This window comes from Amia ocellicauda, chromosome 9, assembly GCF_036373705.1.
Source record: "Amia ocellicauda isolate fAmiCal2 chromosome 9, fAmiCal2.hap1, whole genome shotgun sequence".
Classification (NCBI taxonomy): Eukaryota; Metazoa; Chordata; class Actinopteri; order Amiiformes; family Amiidae; genus Amia; species Amia ocellicauda.
In genome coordinates, this window is record NC_089858.1 from 3,467,347 (window position 1) to 3,480,100 (window position 12,754).

Consider the following 12,754-nt stretch of genomic DNA (forward strand, 5'->3'; position numbering starts at 1 on the left):
ATAAGTGCCCTCCTTTAGATGAGACGTAAAACAGAGATCTTGACTCTTTGTGGTCACTAAAAATCTCAGATCATTCCTCGAAAAGAGTAGGACCCCAGTGTCCTGAACAAATTCCCACCTATGGCCCTAATCTATCATGGCCTCCTACATTGGCATTCATCTCCTTCTGCCCACCTCCCCACTGAGTAGCTGATGAGTAGTGGTGACCGTATGCATTGGTGCTGGAGGAGGGACCCCCTAACATGAAAAGCGCGTAGACAGAAAAGTGTAAGGATTATTATATAAACCAACTTATAGTTAACAACAGTTGTACTATTAATACTGAAAATCGCCTGATTACTTTGACATGAGATCAATTATACTATAGTCCACGATAATTGCTCAGCTTGTACATTTAATGTGAAAAACATCTGGTAGTTTGACACTTTCTTGAATGTTATACTTTTCATGAACCCTAAGAACGTGTTACAGATGTACACTGAAAACGTCTGCTATAACACGTAACATATAAAATAAACATTAAAACGAAACTTAAACGAGTTTGTACGAAGTTAGAAGTCTCCTTTTCTTCATGCGAGTCCGACCTCAGGTCCCTTCAGAGCCTCTCTTGCAACACTGAAGGTTGTAGGCATGTCTTGATCAATTGTAGCATATTTCATATATCATAAGCACTAACACACTGGGGCTTCTGGTTATTCTAGTGCTATTGCTCGGAGCACAAACAGACCTGGTTTCCTCCGGGCACGGAGGGGTTAAGGCTCTCCAGTGAAAGTTGCACAGCTTTTGTGTGTCAAATGTGCGTGTCAATGTAGCCAGCGGTGCAGTTCTGGAAACGTTTGCTGTAACACGACGCAGACGGACAAAAGCCCAACATGCTGGACAACGAGGTTTTCGCGTCGTTTGTGTTTTATAGCGCCCTTCTGGTGCTCAAAATGTACATCGTGGCCATTATCACTGGACAAGTCCGACTCCGCAAAAAGGTACGTATCGGCGTGGACATGCTTGAGGGTATATATTTATTGATGTATTACTTTACTTTATGAAACTAAAATCTAAAAACAAAACGAGAGATGCACCCCAGTACGGTCTGAGATTGAGACATGTAATGCATTCAGTTGTAATTTAATGCGCATTTAATGTAAATGTACCGACTTTAGGTTTCCAGGAAAAACACGACTCTTGCAAACCGCGCGTCTGTTCCTGCACAGCTCCCAGTTCTGTTAAACGCGACTGTTTCTCACGTAACGGACGCTAATTGCTGTGACTAAAAAAGACATGGTCTCCTTCTGGCAGCCTGGAGCCAATCAGCAAACATAAATATAACTCACGAAGATGAATCTAACTGCTACTTCACCCACAGTTTCCACCTCATGTATCCGATGTGTCCGCAGGCGTTTGCTAACCCGGAGGACGCGCTGCGGCACGGAGGAGCGCAGCTCTGCAGACAGGACCCAGATGTGGAGAGATGCAGGAGGTCAGTGAGGGACCACAGCCCCGATTGCAATCAAACAGCTGATGGCATTTTTGTATTAGTAGAAAGTAGTCTCTCCCAAAACAAAAAACAAAAAATCTGTGATTTGCTGGTGGGTCAGTTTGAATGGACAGATCATAGTGTGATGCTGGTAAAATGTTTGGATTGCACCCGGGTAATAACAACACACACAAAACGCTCAATCCAAATATTATTGAATGTGTGTTCTAGCTTTGCAGCAAAAAGTCATTTCTTGTACTGGGTATATTCCAGTAAACCCTGTGTGAAGTAGGATAGAATAATATAGACAGTAAGTAGAGCTGTTTTTTTAAATGAAGTGATCTCCATATTTTGCTTTAGAATAAAACACGTTACTGAGAAAATGAATGTATGAATACTGTGAATAATAATTTCCCTCACATTTGTAAATCCTCTGACGTTATCTGACGGTTTATTGGCGATATCTGAGCTCCTGAGCTGTATTGTGTTTTTGTGGTACCTGCAGAAAACAAACACAACTAGACAAAGCCAAGAGAATAAAATCAAGCTGCTTAACAGATGTTTATTTCAGTGTAAAAATATTGTTACTTGCAGTAGCCTAAATTGAGAGAAAGCATCCAAACATTTTTTGTAGGGGAGCAGACTGAAAGATTCATCCTTATGAAAACATTTGTTTAAAACATTGTTACCAGCACTGAAAGATTGGGAAGTCTGGTAAACAAGACTGTTGTTGACAACACAAGGTATTAAAAAAAAACATTTAACACAGTAAGGAAACAGAGACATAAATACAATGGTTTGATTAATTGCCAATGTCCTCAATCAATTACATCTGGCCTAGACCGAGTCTGCATACCAGTTGCAAATGATGAACCTGGTCCCAACTGTTATTATTTTGAATCCTTTTTGGTATTTATAAATTAATTTAAAAAATCTATTTGGTACAAGTTAGTCATTTGCAATTGTAGATGTATTGCGCATTTTTCTTGTATTTTGTCTTTAAAACACAGGCTTTGGCTTATACAGGAAGACGGTTATTTTTCTTGGTAAATAAAGACATGGTAGCTTGAGAGTTTAGGATGATTGCAGAAAAATCCAGCTGTGTTGTCTCCGGAGTCCTGTAAAATTCAGAGCCTGCCAGGAAATGATCGGTCTTGACTTTGTGAGGAAAAAAGCACAGCTGCTTCTCTTCCAGAAACTTTCCACTCTGGTGTCTGAGCAAAACAGCATCCACATGTCATTTCATTTCCGAAAGAAAAGTGCATTCTTTCACTTCACTTTCTCTTGCCTGTTACACTTAAACGCAAGAAGAAGAAAAAAACAAACAAATGTACAGTTTCAACGCATTGTTCCACAGCTTAACAGAGAGTTCGCTGTACACAGATGAACGGTGATGTTGTTCCAGTGTGATTGCTTCGGGTTTACATGGTAATGTGTAGCTATTGGGCAGGCGGGGGAATAAAACACTAGCATAGCTGTAATTTTAGACTTTTAGACTTTAGTAACTCTAGAACATTATATTATAAAAGAACTTAAGAGTTACCCCCCACACACACAGTATCTCAATCAAAGTTTAAGACAAATCAGTATCTTATTATTTCAAGGTCTTTCCACCCTTAAACCAAATATGTAATCATTTTCTGAATGTCTGAATTGAAGGAAATGCTTCTGTTGCCCTTCCTGGTTACAGACACCGGAGAGGGAAGGCGGCTCCAGGTTTGTGTTTCTGTCGTCTGGTTTCTGGAGACCTACTTCTTTACCCCCGCCGGAGAAGGGAAATGGGCTGGCCTGTAGGAGTGGATATAGTGTGCATGTATGTTAACTGTATGATTAAACATGCAGTAGGCTTGGTGTGTAAAACATTCTTAATGTTGGAAAACATTAATAGCAGACGTGCTCCAGGCGCTTAACGTTTTTAAAGGCCAAACGAGACTCTTAAGTTAGTTTATGTTGATGTAACTATGGCTACTTTTGTGCACGGTGTTGTTTTTATTGGGTTGTTCAATGTCTTCATGTGCCGTGCCTCCATGCCTCAAGGGTATGTGTTTTTATGGTCCATCTGTTGACAGCGTTAAAATATGTGCTTGAAATTGTAGTTGTGTCCAATTCCTGCTATAGTTTTTAATTAAATGTATTCTGGATAAGGGCATCTGCCAAGAAATGAATAATAATGTAGTGCAGGCTGAGCAACAAACAACAGATAAACAGAAGACAATAATAGCATTATATATATATATATATATATATATATATATATATATATATATATATATATACACTCACCTAAAGGATTATTAGGAACACCTGTTCAATTTCTCATTAATGCAATTATCTAACCAACCAATCACATGGCAGTTGCTTCAATGCATTTAGGGGTGTGGTCCTGGTCAAGACAATCTCCTGAACTCCAAACTGAATGTCTGAATGGGAAAGAAAGGTGATTTAAGCAATTTTGAGCGTGGCATGGTTGTTGGTGCCAGACGGGCCGGTCTGAGTATTTCACAATCTGCTCAGTTACTGGGATTTTCACGCACAACCATTTCTAGGGTTTACAAAGAATGGTGTGAAAAGGGAAAAACATCCAGTATGCGGCAGTCCTGTGGGCGAAAATGCCTTGTTGATGCTAGAGGTCAGAGGAGAATGGGCCGACTGATTCAAGCTGATAGAAGAGCAACTTTGACTGAAATAACCACTCGTTACAACCGAGGTATGCAGCAAAGCATTTGTGAAGCCACAACACGTACAACCTTGAGGCGGATGGGCTACAACAGCAGAAGACCCCACCGGGTACCACTCATCTCCACTACAAATAGGAAAAAGAGGCTACAATTTGCACAAGCTCACCAAAATTGGACAGTTGAAGACTGGAAAAATGTTGCCTGGTCTGATGAGTCTCGATTTCTGTTGAGACATTCAGATGGTAGAGTCAGAATTTGGCGTAAACAGAATGAGAACATGGATCCATCATGCCTTGTTACCACTGTGCAGGCTGGTAGTGGTGGTGTAATGGTGTGGGGGACGTTTTCTTGGCACACTTTAGGCCCCTTAGTGCCAATTGGGCATCGTTTAAATGCCACGGCCTACCTGAGCATTGTTTCTGACCATGTCCATCCCTTTATGACCACCATGTACCCATCCTCTGATGGCTACTTCCAGCAGGATAATGCACCATGTCACAAAGGTCGAATCATTTCAAATTGGTTTCTTGAACATGACAATGAGTTCACTGTACTAAACTGGCCCCCACAGTCACCAGATCTCAACCCAATAGAGCATCTTTGGGATGTGATGGAACGGGAGCTTCGTGCCCTGGATGTGCATCCCACAAATCTCCATCAACTGCAAGATGCTATCCTATCAATACGGGCCAACATTTATAAAGAATGCTTTCAGCACCTTGTTGAATCAATGCCACGTAGAATTAAGGCAGTTCTGAAGGCGAAAGGGGGTCAAACACAGTATTAGTATGGTGTTCCTAATAATCCTTTAGGTGAGTGTATATATATAGGGGGACACTGCTGTTGTACCCTTGAGCAAGGCACTGTGAAAACCCAGCTGTGTAAATGGGTCATTATGCATCAGTATAATGTGATATGGGTGTCTGCTAAGGACTATAATATAACAAAAATGAATCCATGGCTTGCAGGCTAGATTTGTACACTCAAGTCAGCTTCATAAACAGAAAAGCTCTGCTACGTGGCATTCCTTATATATACAACTGGCAGAGTTTCTTAGATTACGCTGTAAACTGGTATCGAGCCGAATGATGAGCAGAATCGTTCCAAACAGACTTACACAACACAGACACACGCCTGAGTGATTTTATAGATGAGACATTCCTCCGCAGACTGGAGGATGGTGGTACCACTGCCGGAGTGATCAGGAGCTGTGATGAAATAGGAAACCTCTGGACGTAAACTGTGGTCAGGTTGTAGTATTTTGCCAAATACACAGCAGCAGGAAAGAGTTAATCATTTGAGGTACTAATGCATGCCAACAGTTTACCAATGATCTAATAGTGTGAAGTCTCCTAAACACATTGTTTGTGATCATAGCACAAATTATGTGGCTATGCAGTTTTGATTTATCTGCACTAACCGCACAAAAAAAATACACAGATAAATAACAAATATACAATACATTTACCACAAATACACTTTGAATTTAGTTTTCAAGGATAGCGATTACAAAGAGCTTAGAGACAATGCCAAAATACATTTACCATATAGGAACTGCATATAGGGGATAGAATTAGAATGACTGTATAATATTTAACCAGTAAGGAGCATGTGAATAAAGCAAGGATGCCTGCTACAAGAGCTTCTAGATGAAAATAGAAAGCTCCTTACAGGACAAAACACAGCACTTCAAAGCCATTCTGTACGTCCCGTATATCAGCCTGACATCAATGAAAATGTAATACGTGTTTGAGATCCTTTACCAAAATATCCACCCACCTCCTCAAACTCCTTGAATGAAACCAGCATTTATGGTTTATTATATATTTTAAAGTTTTATGTTAATTTATTTGTTGATTATAGTGTTACTCGTATTACATCAGTATTGTTTTAAATACTACTTTCCTCGTCAGTGTTAAGTACCTCGGCTACATGGGATAAATGGGATATTGTGACTTGCCCAATCGCCATTTTGAACATGGTTTCTATTTGAAGTGGGGCTCTGTTCTGTGGGAGTGAGACTGCATTCTGGGAAAGTGAAACAGAGCGGGTTTAGCAGTGGACGTCAAGGCTGAAGTGTGTGTAAACTATCTCTCAGCTGATGTTGAGCAGAACACAGGGCCACGCTATGTATGGTCTTTTCCATGGGGTGATTCACCTGCTACACATTAAGAGCTCTGTCATTGGTGCCCTGCTTAGCCTGTTCCTGTGGTTGCTTCAGTCTGGCACAGGCAAAACAGCACTAAGGCTTCAATAAACAGACTTGCTTACGCAAAATGACTAAAATGGGTCTTAGACTCCAGAAAACATAGGAAAGAGCTTCTTCTCTTCACAAAGAGCAGCAAAGGTCTTCGGTTTTATTGTCAGATTTCACTGTCCAGAAAAAAACAACAATATACAAGAATGAAATTTAAGCCTGCTTTTAAAGCTGTTCTCATCACCCCAGGTTATTATGAATATTTAGTTATGGTTTAATAAAGTTTTTACGTTGTTTTATGCGATGGTAAGTGTCTTTCCGACTCTGCCCTTTCTTTGCAGCTCCATTGGTGAGCAAAACGTGAGATCACGTCATTTAAACCTGCCTTTGTTTGTTTCAGGTGTCACCAAAATGACATGGAGAACATTTTCCCATTCCTGTTCCTGGGAGCGGTTTACTCCCTGACGGAGCCGACCTTGCTCACAGCCCGACTGCACTTCCAGGTGTTCTTTGTAGGCCGTTTGGTCCACACTGTCGCCTACCTGTGTGCCCTGAAGGCCCCCACCCGCTCCGTGGCCTACAGCCTTGCTCAGGTGCCCTGCTTCTCCATGGCAGTGCAGGTCCTCTTTGCTGTGGCGTCCCACTGGTGAAACCCATCGAGCTGGAGGATTCAAACCATCCACCTCATATTAGAGCAGAGCCTTCCAGAGTCAAAAAGCCACCAATAGAGAACAGTAACTAGCATCGCATTTATGTATTTTATACTTCGAAATCTCCTTAGTTTAGGGAAAAACTAAGAAACACAATCTATTAAGATTAGACTAGATTTTCAGGATCAGTTAAAAGACACGTTGACATTTTGTGTATTTGTTTTTTTAGCAAGAGCCAGTGTGTGAAGAGCACCCCAGAGGAAGACAGAGGTAGTACTCTATAGCTTTTCACTGTAAAGTTTGTTCGTGCTTTATATAGAGGGCCAGGCCTGGTTTTATGGCAAAGAAATTACTACAAAACTGGCATTTTGTACTTATAATAATAGATAGATCTGAGGTGTGTGAATTCATCAGTGTCTTGTCACTATTTATGAGGACAGCACTCAACGGATTGCCATGTCAACCCTTTAAAACTTATAATCCAACAGGTATCACTTGATGGAAGCAAAGCCTCCCAAAATTGAACGTTTGTCACGATTAGAACAATGTAATGGATTCGACACCTGCAGTCTTTAAATATTGCTTTTACTGATTTCAGTTATACTGTAAGCAAGTTTTCTTGATCCATAGCCTCAGAAATATGGCACCCAGGCCTTTAGAAAGCTATTTGCACTCCAGGCAACTGTTTTAACCAAAAGCTGTGTACTTCTACGCAGCTCTTGTTTTCCAAATGTCGTTTCAGAATGTCATCATGAATACATTTTGGTGTAAAGCCGATGTTTACCTAATTTCTTTGGCTCTCTTATAAGGCATTCCTACACGTTTCAACTAGTCTGTTTAGAGCAGTGATCTCCAGCCATGCACCACCAGTCAGTTTTATAGGTCCCCCGCAAATCACCAAACCCTGTCCATCTGTGTCTTTTCACAATGCTGGCCTCACAGCCCACATGAGAGGTTCAGTGCCAATTGGAGGGGCGGTGTGTCCCTTCCAGCAGTTCTGAAAGCCTGCAGGCAACACTCGTTGGCAGTGAGGCAAGATCAGCCCTGCTGATTTAACCCACCCCAGCCCAGCCCTGGTGGCACTGAGCTCTCACGGCCACGGTCAACTAATGATATGAGCTGGGATCGAACCGGCAAATCTCAGCTCATAGTGCCCAATGTGGGCAAGAGCCACTCGGGAGTCCCAGGGACACCATTTGTGATCAGTCCAAGGGTGCTCTTATTCTGGGGGACTGATGAGTATTCAGCTGCCTTAATGGACCTCGAAAATTGCTGAATTTACCACAACACCTGCGCAACTGATCTTGTGTCCAAATCTTTAAACACTGGTGAGGTGAAGGCCAAACAAGTACACGCCCCATTAAAAGCTCCTGGACTGGACTGCTTTAGAGGGGAGTTTTTTAGATGTTTATTTGGGTCTCTGCCTTTGGAAAATATAATAAGACCACATTCCAGCATTTATATGCGTTTGAAGTTCAGATCAGATTGTGCTTATTGTGTGTCCGCAGTTCTGGATATTGCTGAAGTGGGACTGGTGTCATATTGTTAGTTTGTTCATTATAGAGTTCAGTGAGGCCTGTAGATGTAATCTCTTCCGCCAGCAGGCCTTGCTCAGTCCAGCGTGCCGAGCGCACAGAAAGATCCCCGCATTCTTGGCTCGGGGTTATGTAAACTCTTCCCTTGGGTCTTTTCCAGCCCATCTGCAGAGGCCAAACTGGAAGAGGTAATGTTTATTTTGTTTTCGGCGTCCGCAAGAAAGGGTGGTGCTGCTGCAACTCAGGTTTATGCCGTAAAAACAGCTAAAAACAACAAAATGAGAGCTAAACCTTTTTTAATGAATAATAATGTAAACAAATGACAACAGGTAGCATATTATAAAACCAAAATTGGATCAATCGGTTTCACTGTGGAGAAATTAAATTTTAAAACTATTCTGGACCTATTTTGTGAGGGTGATGATTATCTCGCTGTGCCCAGGAAGTGAAAAATAAAATATGTGTTGAACAGTACTAACAAATCATAATTTTCTTGGTTTTGGTAAGTGCTTTGTAAGGTTTTTATGTTATATTTTATGTGGGCAGCAGTGAGTGAAGGACAATTCAAAGATCGTCTGTGCTTTCATTTGTTTCCCCTTTAAAGGTTTGGTTTATCTGGGCCTTAGAGAGTTAATGTAACATGATACTGCTTGACAGTGGCAAAGGAAAATGAATACGAACTGTGACCATTAGTGCGTTTGTTGGAAGCAGTGTTCATGTGGAAACATGACTTGCGACTTGGTCATCGAAACCATTGAATGTATTCAAACTTCGTGAACTAATCATCACTGTGTCATCCACGCGAAAGTGTTTATATATGAATTTTCATTTGCCACTGGAGGTTTGTGATTTCCAAAACGGAGACTACTGGTCAGACCTACATTCCCGAGGGGCTTGCTGATCGAATGTCAAGTGTTCCTGCCTCATTAGAACTGTTTCATCACGCAGGGGGGCTTGGCCCACTGCTCTCTGTGGTGGACTTTATAACAACACAGCAAGGCCTTGTGCGTCAATGTGAAATATACAAGGAAAAGTGGTTTGTCTATGTAAGCATTGTAAACAGAATGATTAATAAAGATCCAGATGTGCCTTGGAATGTACTCTGCAGGTCAATTGTGACTGTTGAGCGCCCTCTGCTGGTCACAGGTTTCCCAGCAAAGTTCCCAGTTCCTTGAATGGCCACTGTATCTTCTGGTTTTTGGTCCAACCCAAGCTCTAAATGACTTAAAGATCAGTTAGCCATTATAGGAGATTATTTAAATATCTCTTTAACTTTGCGTTTGTTTGTTTTTGTTCCTTGATTCAAGGCATGCTACCTGTAACATAATTTGCATCCTGTATAGAGAATTATTTAATTTCCCCACTTATGTGGTTAATCAGAGCAGGAACGTTTCTGGGAGATAGGTTGGACCAGAAGCCAGGAGACACTGAGACCCATGTGATACAGCAGGTATGGTGTTCCCCAGTGAGGGCTTTTTACCACATGATGGCAACAGTGTAGAGAAATAAGACCTCAACCTCCTTATGGGCTGAAAGGTGGAGTTATGTAGTTCTGCTGCCACCTAGTGGGACACAGGCAATATAATTTATTCATTAAACCCTAAACTTAATTAAATGCTAAGAAAATGCAGTCAAGAACTGTATTTAACTTCTAAATCTCTCTCTCTCATACACACAACAATGTAATAGTGCTCTGTTGCTATTTCTAGACTCTTCTTAAATAAATGCAGTGCGGTAGTACAAGTTTATATTCGTGCCCTTACACCTTAATTGTTTTAGGCAGAATGTAAATGACTGTGTCAGCATGCTGGGGAGGGGGCTGGACATTTGCGATGGTAATGTAGAGTGAATAGCCTTATTATTTGCAAACGAACCATACATTTCTTGTGCGTGTCTCAGTAGGAGTAGAAAGTTTCTCTTCTTGTTTTCTGTTACACTACATGACACACAAAATTGAGCTTTGGTAGTAAGTCAGTGGTGTCAAGACAGAGGGCTCTTGTCGAAAGTGTTTTTACAATATTTATATTCTTAGTCCAGGAATGTTCACAAAGGGAAAGATGGCAGAACACTAATAAGTTATGTAGTTAAATGGCCTCTATACCAGTGTTTTACTTAAGCCATTTGTCCTGAAACATTTAAGGAATTCCTCAAAATAAGAAAACATACTATACTTACCTTTTGTGTATTGTAACTGTATATTATGTTTAATGTCTGTGTTCTAATTGTCTATGGAGGGGGAGTGAAGCCAAGAGTACAACTTTACAACCAAGAGACTCTTATAATAGCTCAATAAAACAAAAGGGTAATTAACTTAACAAATATTAATTCAAAACTGTGAGTTGACATTTTCTCAGAAATTGCTGTTTTTTCTGACTCCAAATGAACTCCTGACAGCTAAAAACTAAATAGCTAAAAAAATAAAATAATTGAATGTATGTATGTAACTACATTTGCCCTTGCAAAATGTATATTTACAATGACTTTGAGAAATAATACTTGTTGCTAGTTTGCAACAAAGTTTATGATCTGTTACTATACTCGTAACTTAGTCATAATTTCTGCTTTTATAAAAGGAAAATTGAATTTACAGCTTCAACAAGTCTACAAAAAAACTACAACATCCACAGGAACTTACTAACCGCAAACAGACTCTAAATCAATTGTAACACATAAATGAGCTTATTTGGGAAACTGCAACATGTCACATACAACAAACTGGCTCTAAACGTCAACCAGACTTTTAAAATCAGACCCTTAGTGTCGCTGAGCCTATAGTGCTGCTGTGACACGAGATGAGGGCTGGGCAGGGCTCGGGCCGCAGAGGCAGACTGGCAGTTTTGGGGATGGTATATAGATCGGATCAGTACACAATGAGGTAAGGGGACATCTGTTGTTTATTAAAAAAACAAAACGGTCGGGAGGAGGCTGAGAGAGTCACGGTGCACACATGACTCTTATTGCAGGGATGATGTGATCTGGGTCTAGCTGTACCAGAGAGCGTGACAATGAATTCTGTCGCTGCGCTGTTTTCTGCTAGGAGCCCATTTTCCAGGCATGTGGGGCAAACCTCTGCTGTCAGCATAATCTTGCAGGCTCAATATCTTTTTTTTTTTAAGACCTGTCACAAAAATATATTTCCAGAATATATAGGCCCAAAACCCACACCACAAAATGGAAGAACTGAAATAATGTGTTTTGCAATAAGCTATAATTACAAATATCTGAGCGATGTCATCAAAGAATTGTGACAATCCTCTTTATTGCATTAACTCATCCTTGTAGTTCAGAAGTAGAAGTGGTTTAGTGTGAGGAAGGTTTGTGAAAGACCTGTGTGCGCGCTGTTGACACGGAGAATATCTCTATACCTCATACACCCTCATAATATACAGCTTTAAGCATGTTAAATTAAGGAATGTGAGTTTTAGAGTTTTGGTAACCTAAATAACTAATTAACAATGTTACCATCGTAAACCATATATGCTCTTTTCATGCACAGGGGCCTTGCTTGTTAAAGTTTGAATTCTTCTTTTTGGAAACTGGTTGTTTGTGCTCAGCTGTGTTTGTAAATATACAGACCATCCCATATTCAAGTATACCTTGATTAAATACAAAAATACAATGGTGAACTTTTAACATGGTTTTACTGTGGTTATAGTGTATTTTCTTCACTGTGCTTAACTACACTGGACCACAGGAATAACATCATAATAAAGCTTTTTTTACTTTGGTAAATTGTGGTTTATTGAAGGTAAAGTGTAGTAAAGCACAGTAAAACCAATGTTAAGACCATAGGAAATCACTGCACGTTTGTCACTCAAAACCATGTTAAAAGTCCTGAAATCGAAATGGTACATTCACCGGGGTACGCCTGCATAAGGGATGCTAAACGGTCTTAAAATGTACTACTGAAGGGTTTGTTCTGGGGAGAGTTTGACAGTGAGGCACTGAGGCAATGAGAGAGTTAGACAGTAAGGCATTGAGGCAGTGAGAGTGAAGCACTGAGACAATGTGACAGTGAGGCACTGAGGCAGTGAGGCACAATAAGACACTGAGACACTAAGACAGTGAGGCAGTGAGACTGAGACAGTGAGGCAGTGAGGCAGTGAGACTGGACAACAGACTTATCAGCTACCTGCAGGTTTGGATCACCCGTGGAGCCGCAGCACCGAGGAATCACACAGCGCTCTGTAATTGGGACAGACGGGCCAAAGGTAACTTGATCA

The 12,754-nt window shown here is 40.8% G+C and overlaps 1 protein-coding gene across 1 annotated transcript; it reads left to right on the plus strand.

Moving 5' to 3' along the window:
* Nucleotides 1–661: 661 nt before the first annotated feature.
* ptges (prostaglandin E synthase) lies at nucleotides 662–10,852 on the plus strand. Its single transcript, XM_066712714.1, has 3 exons — nucleotides 662–980; nucleotides 1,392–1,474; nucleotides 6,747–10,852. Exons 1-3 carry the CDS (start codon nucleotides 873–875, stop codon nucleotides 6,994–6,996), a joined length of 441 nt encoding a protein of 146 aa, XP_066568811.1. The 5' UTR covers nucleotides 662–872; the 3' UTR covers nucleotides 6,997–10,852.
* Nucleotides 10,853–12,754: the final 1,902 nt, after the last annotated feature.

Bases quoted from the DNA above. Each gene is read 5' to 3' on its own strand.
- ptges (XM_066712714.1), top strand. From the start codon at position 873: ATGCTGGACAACGAGGTTTTCGCGTCGTTTGTGTTTTATAGCGCCCTT. The intron at 981-1,391 runs GTACGTATCGGC...ATGTGTCCGCAG, and splicing joins AAGTCCGACTCCGCAAAAAG to GCGTTTGCTAACCCGGAGGA. The intron at 1,475-6,746 runs GTCAGTGAGGGA...TGTTTGTTTCAG, and splicing joins GATGTGGAGAGATGCAGGAG to GTGTCACCAAAATGACATGG.